At 43.6% G+C, this 11,514-nt stretch overlaps 1 protein-coding gene across 1 annotated transcript in view; it reads right to left on the bottom strand.

The window, feature by feature from the left end:
• LOC115479720 (kinesin light chain 2-like) overlaps nt 1–11,514 on the bottom strand; it is a 33,335-nt gene that overhangs the window by 5,369 nt on the left and 16,452 nt on the right. Inside the window, exons 12-15 of the mRNA XM_030217861.1 lie at nt 6,647–6,755; nt 6,368–6,526; nt 5,495–5,619; nt 4,913–4,970 (exon numbers count right to left, since the gene is read on the bottom strand). Of these exons, the coding sequence (XP_030073721.1) occupies nt 4,913–4,970; nt 5,495–5,619; nt 6,368–6,526; nt 6,647–6,755 (451 nt within the window). The remainder of the gene's footprint in view (nt 1–4,912; nt 4,971–5,494; nt 5,620–6,367; nt 6,527–6,646; nt 6,756–11,514) is intronic.

Here is an 11,514-nt window from a genome sequence, read left to right as displayed (position 1 = left end):
ACCACATTCAAGAGGTCAAGGCAAGAGGCTGAGAGAGAGAGGAATTGGAATGGAAGGATGGATAGATGGGGAGAGGAGGAGGGCAGGATGATTATGTTAGACACCATTGTTTAATTTACTTCATTCCCTCCCACGGCATCTCCTGTTGCCACATTAAATCTTCAGGACCGGTTTGGGGGGGGGGGGGGGGGGGGGGGGAGAGGCAGGGACAGACATTCAAACCTGGGTGCTAAAGCCCATAACGCAAAACACAACAGCACAGAAAAATAAGAAACTGAATGAAGCTGATTATAATCCTCATCTTTTTAAAATTGTTCATGATTTGGTATCTTCTCGTTTATCTTTTCAAAACGAGAGTTTGACTTCCTCTGGCTTTCCGGATTTTTTTCTACAGCAGGGTAGTTAATTCAGCTGCAAACTTTTTGCCAGCTGTGGAAGAGTGCTTATGTTTAGATGCTGCGATGCCTCAAGGTCCCTCTTCAGAGCAAACTTGAGGGGAGTTTGGTCTCAATTTCAAGTGGTTACAGACACAGCAGCAGCTAAATATTTTCATAGTTTACACTCATCTGCAGCAGTTTTAGGTTTGCATTCGGATCCTTTTTCCAATTTTGACACAGTGCAGCGAGGTATTTTTTTTTTAGCGTTGGTGGCCGATTTGATTCATCTTTCTCTCCATATAGGCAATGTTTCTGATAAACTGAAGGAAGCTGTTATTACTCCCATTTTAAAGAAAGGATGGAAGGTCGAAGATGGGTATTCCAGCTTTTATCCCATTTCCAAATTGTCTTTATTGACTAAAGTGTTGGAAAAATCTGTTCCAGAGCAGTTGCCTGATTCAGGGCCAGATGCACTAAACTTAACAAGCCATTAACGAGCAAGTAGTAAACCCTGGCATGCACTAAAGGCTTCTCCCAGTCATTTTTCACGGTAGCAGCTAACAAAAACGGAATGCAGATGAGCAAATTAGTATTATAATGTGTAGAAACCGCATTGTAATGAGATGCACTACCATTTTCTGATTCACTTACCGCAGAAACCCCTAACGGGAGGTCTGCACCTCTCGTTGGGGCTGCTGTGAGGGAATCGGAAAGAAAAAAAAAACATTTAAGTGCTCGTCAGGGACGTCTAACACGAGATGGACGTTTTCCTGCAGCTTTTCTGATGGACGTCCTTCTTGGACGTGTTTTTCTTATATGCAATTAGGAAGGACTTCTCTGAAGAGAAAAAAAAAAAAAAAGGACGTCCCTGTTTTTCTTACCTGCCTAAACTGGTCACAAGCACAGTTCTCTCAACAGTCCCAGGATAGGTTGATCAGGATAGGTGGTTTTCAGCTTGCACCCCTCCCCCCAAGTGCGAGGACGTCCAAATCAAATTTTTTGGATGTCCCTCCCTCCAGGTCTCTCTCAGCCAATCTCAGCGCGTTTAGCTGTTACCAGTATCAGCTAAACGTGCTGGGATTGGCTGAGAGAGACCTGGAGGGCGGGACATCCAAAAAGTTTTGATTTGGATGTCCTGTCCTCGCATGTTCCGATCCTGTGGGGGTGGGGGGGGTGGGGAGGCGCAAGCTGAAAACATTGCAGGTAGAAAAAACACATCCAAGAAGGACGCCCATCACAAAAGCTGCAGGAAGACCTCCAGCTCCTGTTAGAGGTCAGGTCCCTGATGAGCACTTGGATGTTTTTTTTCTTCAGAGAAGTCCTTCCTAATTGCCTGATGTAAGCCTGCCTTTAACATGCAAAGCAGTAAACAACGGAAATGTTACACAAGCCAAGAGCAGTAGCACTTAAATTAACTGGGGCTCTTTTCAGCACTGTTTCTCTTCTGAGGTTCAGGCTGCTGACAAGTTTCCTGCTCGTCAGGGATGTCCTTTTTTTTTTGTTGTTTTTTGAGTGAAGGACGTCCATAAAGGACGTCCTTGGCACGTGCAGAGCAGCCGGCATAAATCTTGGCTGCTCTGTGCATGCTCCACCGGCCGACTGGCTGACTGTTTACCGATGGAATAGAGAATGCAAGTGAGCTACAACGAGTAGCTCATTTGCATTCCTTCTCCTTGATGCATGCCCGTTCCTTACCGATTCGCTAAGGGAATCGGTAAGGGAAGGGCTTTAACGATTTCTTAGTGCATCTTCCTGTCAGTGGAAAACAGACCAATTTTGCATAAAGAGCAACCAGGCTATATCTGAACATTGCCTTTGATTCTGTTTACTTGATTTGATGCATAAAATAGGGATTTGTTCCATTGTTTTGCACTGGTTTACATTATATCTTTCTAATCATGTACAATTTGTATACTGGAATCAGGAGTCATCTGCTCATAAGGGACTGTGGAGCGGGGTACCTCAAGGTTCACGACCCTCTCCTATGCTTTTCAACCACTGGCTGAATGTCTTGATAGTTGGGGTCTACTTTTCATATTTTTGCCAATTATATCCAAATACTTGTTTTTATACAAGAAGACCAATTTCAAGTGATGTCTGATCATAATTGTAAACTTGTCGTGTTAGACAAAGGGTTGAATGCGCATGATTTGACCTTACATGTACAGAAATGTTCTGCTATGTGGCTATCTCGCAAGTCTAAACCATTGACTGTTCAGTCAATGTTGCAAGGCAAACCACTTCCTCTTAAGGAGGAAATTGCCACCTTAGGGTTTCACTGTGAAAACTTTTTGAAATTTGACAAACATTAGTAATCTTGTAAGATTATGCTATTTTCAGTTAAGGGTGATATTTGTCAGCTAAAACCATTTTTGAGTAACTCAAATTTGATCAGGATAGTTTATGAATTTGTAACGAGAAGACTAGACTATTGTAACTCACTGTTTCAGGGACTTTACTAAGACCATTAAAAAAACAAACAAACATCAACTAAGCCAAAATACAGGAGCCTGCTTGATCGTTAACTGAATGTCCCAGAAACACCAAAGAAAGACTGTGATTAGGTATTTTATATCACATTCATTGTTGGTTTAATCATGAACGGATAAGTGTGTGTAATTGTTGAGCAGACTGGATGGAACATTCAGGTCTTTATCTGCCGTCGTTTACTATGTATATGTTACTCCAATTTTGAAAGATTTGAACTGTCTGCCCATTCAGCCAGGATTACATTCAAATTATTGTGTCTAGTTTTTTTGTTTTTAATTAAAATTTTCACAAAATAAATGCACAGCATTATTTACATAGACATGTCCCAAACATCAATATGGAGCACAGGTGATAAATAAGTAGTAGTTTGATATCTGGAGACCATCAGATCTAACTGCCTCACACAACCATCAGAACATACTTATTTATGACCTGTGCTCCATATTGATGTTTGGGACATGTCTATGCATATTATTCAATAGTCCCCACATCCTCTTCTTTTGGTGGTTTTTTTTTTTAACAGCATTATTTACAAGCATCCAATAGCCCACATCACGGAAGAAAGAGGAGAGCAGTTTCATCATATAATTAAACCAAAAGAAATCAAGACAGCAATAACAAATGCATCCCTACCTATCTGGATATTTACTTATGGTGATAACAAAAATAACAATCTCACAACTGAAGGCAAAATTTAGTGCTCAATTGACATCTGTCCCAACAGCACTTTAAGATTTAAGATTAAAGAGGTGATGCCTCAAGAAGCCCCCAGCTATATAACTTCAAAGTTCACAGGGGCAGGGCTGCTTCATCATCGGCATACACCTCTAGGCTACAATATCTTATCCACTCTTTTTCAATTTTTCTTTTTTTCAGTTCAATATACAATTTCAAATTCAAATTGGACTTAAAAGCCACTTAGCTTGTGAGGATCTGGTTTCTTTCTTAGCATAAACCTCTTCAACGCTGAACACTAAACGCGACCACGACCAACGGTGGCCAACGTTTCGTCACCTGCTTCAGGGTCGTGTAGTCTACGTTGGTCAATCTTAAATCTTAAAGTGCTGTTGGTCAATTGAGCACTAAATTTCTCCTTCAGTTGTGAGATTGTTGGCGATAACAGAAGAGTTAGAAGGAGATTTCCACTACTTTATAGTTTAATCGGATAACAAAAATAAGCCACCGGTGGCTGCGTTGGGCTGGTGGTAGCCCTGGAAGAGTGAGTGCTAAGCCTGTGTGGGCCTTACCGTCGCTCTGGAAAAGGGTCCCCAAAAGCAAGGAGAGGCCCATGTGCAAACAGGGTCTGCAGTATGTGTGGCTGTTGTGCACATGTCCGGAGAAACCCAGAAGTGCAAGCACACATCGGAGCTGTTCTCCTGCACTTTTAAATATGAGCCTTTCAAAAACTGTTTGCACCTACATTTTTGAAGGGCTCATATTTAAGCGCAGAAAAACAGACGCCACACGCATGTGTGCTTTCACTTTCAGTATTGCTTAGACTTGCACACCTGCTTGTTTCTCACTATCAGAACTTAACGTTGCACAGGCTTCGTCCTGCTTGCAGCTGAATGTGAGAAATTGACAAGAAATTTTTGAACACCTTCTACGCTGCCTGACAGTAAATTTTCGGCGTTACAGGCCATCATTTCCTTCAGTGCATTGCAGTTCTTTCGTTTCTGCATTGGGAAGGATACTTTGACCATTTGCGGCCATCTTTAGTGTGCATGTTAATGCCAGCGTTCGAGCCCTCTGAGCATTTGGCGCTGTATAACATTTGCACAACCCCAGCATTAACCGCACATGAATGCCGGCGGTAGTTTTGAATGTTGGCCCCTGGGGTAAGTGCTCAAACACATCCCCACTTCATTACCTCCCTGTGAGTGAAATCTTTCTAACACCACAGCCCACAACACACTGACTGAGCTAAACACTTTTTAATAAATGGGAGAAACCCCTTTCCTTCATGCTGCCGTTCTCCCTTCACTGCATACCCCTTCTATGCTCCCCCAATCCCTCCCATGCATCCTTCCTCTCCTTTCCCTTACCTGAGTGTTCTCTTCCCCACTTTTGTTGATGAAGTTCAAGGAACTTGCCCTCTTCATCCTGAAAGAGGACAGAATGCAGCAAATCAGAAACCCAGAGCAGACGCTATCCTGGTTGCTTTGAAGGCAAGGTCATCTGCCCAGTAGACAGGATCCTCTCCAGCCCTCTCTGATCAATGGATACAGTCAGCCCCTGTCACTACCATAACCAGTGCATGCATAGTGTGTCTATACATCCCATAACACTCATGGCAATAGCTGGACCAGAAAGGTGGTGGGCAAATGGAAAAAAAGTGAAATTCAGCCAGGATAGTGGCAAAACCCATCCTTTTGTGTAAAGTAAGTAAGGCATTCACCCCCCCCCCCCCCCGGCCTTTCATGTCTGCTAAGCCAAAGGTTTTCAGCATACCCACAATGAATATTCATGAGGTGGATTTGCTTGCAATGGAGACAGTGCATGCAAATCTGTCTCATGAATATTCATTGTGGGTATCCTGAAAACCTGTCTGGCTGGGGTACCTCCAGGACCAGGTTTGGGAACCTAATGGATTAGGGTGAAGGATGAGGCATTTAATTAGGACACACCCAAGGTTTCTTGGCTCTTGTGGGTTGCCCCCTTGCAGTTTCTTCACCAACATCTCACTGCTTCGCCGCAGGGCGTCCCGAAGTTTCCCAAAGGAACCGCTTCTCCTCAGCGTGCCGCTCCCATCCTATGAGTAAAAAAAAAAAAGGCGGGCAGGAAGAAAGCAAAATAAGTGAACATGCTTCTCCATGCCCATGAGAGACATCTTACAGAAACTCACATAGGAAAACCTTAAGTGTCCCTTCCTTTCAGCTCACAGGCAATACCTGGAAAGGAACACATATGTATGGACACAGTGCACACAGCTGAGCATCTGCAACAGGCAACAAAGGCGCAAATCTACCTAAGCCAATCTTTCAGAGGCAGGAGGAAGAGACTGGCCTAAGTTTTGTGGCACTTAAGTCAAACAGGACCAGGGGTACACACTCATATTTCCTGGTTTAAGACCAGAGGCGTAGCTAGACCTTGATTTTGGGGGTCGGGGCAGCTGAGCCCAAAGTGTGTGTGTGTGTGGGGGGGGGGGGGCACATTTTGCTCTGACACCCTGACACTCTCCACCCCAAGCCCTGCCAGCAGAAGCCTTTCTGCGGTGAGACTCGGTGCCGAGCTGCCTGCCCGGACGTGCATGTTCGGTTTTAGTATAATTGAGAATGCGCAAAGCTCCTGCACGCTCAATTTCATTAACACTGAGCACACGTGCGAGGGAGGGGGAAGCACGGGAGGCAGCATGGTGGAGAATATCACTGCAAGAAAGCTTCTGCTGGAGGGGCTTGGGGACCCCTGCCAGTCAAACCAGCAGACTTTGGGGCTTGAACCCAAATTATGGGGGCCCAGGCCCCCATGGCTACTCCACTATTTAAGACGCTTTTTTTTACCCCAGGCCACTCCGCTGTAGGTCCATCCTCGCCACCATCTGTGCTGCGCTCATCTTTTGATGCAGCCCCGTTCAGCACCTCCCGGCTCCGTCTGCGTTCAGAGGGGCCCCCGTCCTTCAACAGCTCCACTACACGGCTCTGATTAATGGCGTCAATCCCCTGCAGGAACAGGGGAAACAGAAAATTGATCTGAGTTTTCCAGTCACTAGTAGAAAAAAACCAAAGTGCAACCCAGAGAAAGAGAAAAGAGACAGGGCACCCAGAACTCCTCTCCTATACCTGTTTCCGTGTCCGGGTGGCACACTCCTCCAGGGTCTCTGCCGCCTCCAGTTTTCCCTGCCGGCGGTACAATGCCCCCAGACTCTTTAGTGTTGTGTTAACTGTTGGGCTGCAGGTCAAGGTTAAAACAAACACAGGAGAAAATAAAAGCTGAAATTCACAAATGCAAATGTCCACATGGATCTAGGATCAAGAGTGTTATTTCCACAATAAGGAAAGAAAAATGACGACAAAAATATACTGACATTTTAGAAGAAGTGTGCCATCAAAGACTTTTCAATTTCTTATATTAGCTTGCACAATCTGGACAGTAACTGTTATTTATTAGGATTTATTTAGCGCCTTTTTGAAGGTTAATTATCTCCTCCCAGAATGTTACCTCAGTCCTTAAACTTCTAGAAGATTCATGGAGCACCCCATCTCGAAAGGGAAATGTACAGATGAAAATGGCCCCTTTTATTTTTTTTGATTACTGTTCCTCTTTGCCTACAGCAGTAAAATGAGGAAAAAGGTTTTGTATCCTGAATGTGTATCTATTGCGCTTACCTTATCTCAACAAGTTCTGTGCTTACTTTTTCAGCCTCTGTACTACCCTCACGTCCCTAAGGTGATGCCACTTCCTCTGCCTGATAAAAGTCAACTGCCTGCAAGGCGCTTGAACTGCAGGCTGTGCTCCATGTGCACCTTGGGGTGCCTCAAAAATGATAATGATTTTCCTTTTTGTGTTGTCTAACGTTTACTTTTGAATGACACCACTCTGTGGTAATTCACCTATGGGTAGCAACCCCTCCGTCTCTTGGTTGTCCACTGCTTTGGGGGTGTTGAGCAAAACATCCCACATCTGAATGGGCTTCCTCGTATTCTATGTAATCTGATTCCTTTACCATGCCACACACTAGCGGCTAGATCCAGTTCCTGTACATCGTTAAACACAGGGCTATTGAATAGTCATTCGCTTTGATCTGAATCATCTTTGGTCAGAGATGTAATATCTTTGACTCATCTAGATATTTTGTGTTTGACTGATGGAGAAACAACCCCCTTTGTATGCGCTTGTCCAGATCTTTACTATCTGCCCCGGCTTACTGAACCTGCTGATTTCTGAACTTTGTCTTACTAATTCTGCACTTTTTTTTTTTTTTTTACTATTTTTATTGAGAGAATTTAATCAATTACAGAGAATGAAGAACCAAAAAATAAAATAAACAATGAACAATGGCCACAGTAATATGCAAAAAAAAGAACATGTGTATCACCAAATATAATATATCTTAAATAAAATTTAACCTGAAGATACAAGAAATTCAGCCTTTATATTCAACGTGTCTTGGGAGATTTGAATTTATCGTGTAAATTCTAATCAATGCAAATTAGTATCAATAATTGCTTGTAAAGTGGCAATTAATCGCTGCTGATTGGCTTAAGTAATTACATTACGCACGCAAACCCAGAATACAACTGGATTTGTGCGCGCAATTTCAGTCCCTCTATCTAGAATCCGGGGAATACTGCTTATGGTATTTTCCCATCTTCATAATATGGTTGATAAGTACATAAGCATCGCCATGCTGGGACAGACCAAGGGTCCATCGAGCCCAGCACCCTGTCAACGACAGCAATCAAAAGAACAAGCAATTTATCCCACTCATCCTAGAAATAATGTATTCCCTCGTCCATTCAATAACATTCTATGGCTTTTTCCTCCAGGAAACCATCCAACCCTTTTTTGAAGTCCGCTAAGTTAACCGCCTTAACCATCTTTTCTGGCAGCAAATTCCAGAGTTTAACTACATGTTGAGTGAAGAAAGATTTCATCCTATTTGTTTTAAATTTACCACACTGCAGCTTCATCGTATGCCCCCTTGTCCTAGTATTTTTGGAAGGCGTAAACAGATGCTCCACATCGACCCATTCCACTCCACTCATTATCTTATAGACCTCTATCATATCTCCCCTCAGCCACGTTTTCTCCAAGCTGAAGAGCCCCAGCCTCTTCAGCCTATCCTGATAGGGAAGCCGTCCCATCCCCTGTATCATCTCTGTCACCCTTCTCTGCACCTTTTCCAATTCCAGTATGTCTTTTCTAAGGTGCGGTGACCGGAACTGAATACAATACTCAAGGTGCGGTCGCACCATAGAGCAACACAACGGCAGAATATCATCCTTATTTTTGTTTTCCATCCCTTTCCTAATGATACCCAACATTCTATTTGCTTTCCTAGCCACAGCAGCACTTTGAGCAGACGTTTTCAACGTATCATCAATGACGACACCCAGATCCCTTTCTCGGGGACCAACTACTCTTTATTAAACTTTTTCACATCCACATGTACGTAAACTTTCAGAACATACACCAAGAGGACAAGGTTAACACATTTAGATAAAGAAGAACTAGACATCTTAGCCCCAGCCTCACCCAGTTAAGTCATTAGATTTGCAAATGAAACTACTCTAATTTCTTAACTAGCATCCTGGGTCAATCGGCTCCGCTTCAGGCAGTCAGGCCATTTTCTTCATTTAGATTGCTTTGGTATCACTCCGGCCTACGAATTCTGAAAAGGCAAGTTAAGGCATCTGGAATGTGATGGAACGAATATCCAAGTGCCCCTCTCAACAGGCTTTCAAACAGAAAGCGTCTCAGTATCGTTACAAAATTAAGAGGCCAAGTGTAATTATCATGGAAGATGCCTGACCAAAGCTGCAAACATTTTAATCAAATATTTCCATTGGCAGCTCCATTACAAGCAGGTTCTATCCTGCTGTTGTTACCCAACATTCTTATTAGGACTTGGCAAGGGATAATAAAAATAAACTCTGTTGTACGTTAGTCAGTCCATCACCCGCTTCTACTATTACTCACATTCTTTCCCAAAATATACCAGCTGCTGCATGGAAAGAATTTCATCCTTCAACTACTTTTCCAGTTGTGAAGATCGTCTCTACTGAATCCATCCTCTTCTCTTTTAGACTCATAGCCAGTTTCTTTGATTCTAAGATCTCTCATCTTATTCCTTTGTTTCCTCCACTCTTTCAATCAAATCTGTCTGATGGCTATATTCCTGTTCTTTGGAAACCTGTGTTACTAACGCCCTATTCTTCAGAAACCAGACACAAACCTGGTCCCTATATCTCTTCTGATATAAATAAGGGCTATACCCAAGAGACTGTATGTGGATCACATTCACATTTTGTTTTCATTACATTCTTCAGGTGATTTTGCTCCCGCTTCAGTCTAGTCCATGGCTTCAAAGAAACTGGTTATTTTTGAACCCTACTGAACGCATGTTATGTTTTTCCCAGATCCGCAAGCACTCCAACCCTCTAATCTAAGTGTAAGAGATGTTTCTTTGCCTTTTCAAGCTGTAATTAAAGTTCTTGGTGTTTCCCTACTTACCATTGTGTCTCAAGTATCAATAGTAGTTTGATCTCGCTCTTATGCCCTACACAGAATTCAATCCCTTACCTCATCTCCACATATTAATTCTGGCACTTTCTAATGTCCCACCTGGATTATTACAATGTGCTCTACAATGGTCTTCCTCTTAAGATAATAAAGCATCTCCAACACTGGCATAATCAAAAGGCAATTTTGGGGGATGGGCGTGAATTTCCCCCTCTTCCCCCACCATGAACTTTAAAAATTAAATACTTTAGCTGGCGAGGATCCAAAACCCGCCGACCCAAGTTTAGAAAAGCACAGCAGTCAAAGGCAGCACTCTGAGCTGCTGACACTGCCATGCTCTGTTCTCACACATGAACTGAACATTTATGAGAATTGAATATGCCTGTGGTGCCTGATATCCTAGCCATCATGGTACTGTTACAAAAACGAGATGAGCTAAATCGGACAATAGCAGATTTCCTTCCCTCATGTCCATCCCGTGTCCAGTCCTTCCCTGCATCCATACTCTCTACACATTCCTTCTCTCATGTTCAGCATACCCTGTGTCCTATCCCTCCCTGTATCTGAATGCAGTCTTTCCCTGTATCCAGAATTTTTCCCATTCCTTCCTTCATGTCCAGCATGCCTTCTGTGTCCTGTTTTTCTCTCTGTGTCCAGAATCTCCCATTTCTTCATGTCCAGCATTGCTTCTCTACATCCTTTTCTACCCCCACCTCCAATTCAACATCTCCTCTTTATCTCCCTGTCCTCCTCTGTGCCCATATTCCCCCTTCCCCAAGTGCCCTAGTATCTTTCATCTGGGTCCTTACTTTCCTCCTACGTACCCCCCCCCTTTAGCTCTCCTCCAAATCCTCCTGTCTGCTGTGGCAGCTCCCTTCCCTGCACCTCACTGACCCCTTACCTCTGGCTGCCCTCCGCTCCTGAAGACGTGGTGGTGTCATCCTCAGAAGGCAGGCAGCTCGGGACCTCCCAACTGTGTGTGCACTGATGGCTCTGCAGCGTCCCAGCCTTACAGAAGCAGGATGTCCGTGTTCTGGGTGGGTGGGGAGAAGAATGCTGCAGAGCCGTTAGCGTGCACGCAGTGGGAGAAGAGCCGGAGGTCCCGCGCTTCCTTCTGAGAATGAGAGCACCGCTGCAGGTCCTGGGGCAGCTGAACGCATGCTGCAACAGTGGAAGGTGGCTGAGGGAGGGGGGAAGGCACCTGCACCTGGTCAGCAGAAAACCAGCACTTACCATGGCTTGTTTTCTGTTCTATTGGGAAAATCAGGAGATCATACAAAACAGTAGAAAAAAAGAGAAATCTAAAAAAAAAAAAAAAACCCTCAAAAAAAGTACAACACACTTATTCCAGGAAAAATTTCAAAAATATTTAATGTCCATCTTCAGTCAATTACTATTTCAAAAAATTCTTCCTATAAAATTGCCTCTCATAGCAACAAACATCTAGCATATATCATATATTTTC

The sequence above is a fragment of the Microcaecilia unicolor genome, chromosome 11 (genome assembly GCF_901765095.1).
Source record: "Microcaecilia unicolor chromosome 11, aMicUni1.1, whole genome shotgun sequence".
NCBI classification, from domain to species: Eukaryota; Metazoa; Chordata; class Amphibia; order Gymnophiona; family Siphonopidae; genus Microcaecilia; species Microcaecilia unicolor.
The sequence above is the reverse complement of the archived record's forward strand: the minus strand, read 5'-3'. Positions and strand labels throughout refer to the sequence as shown.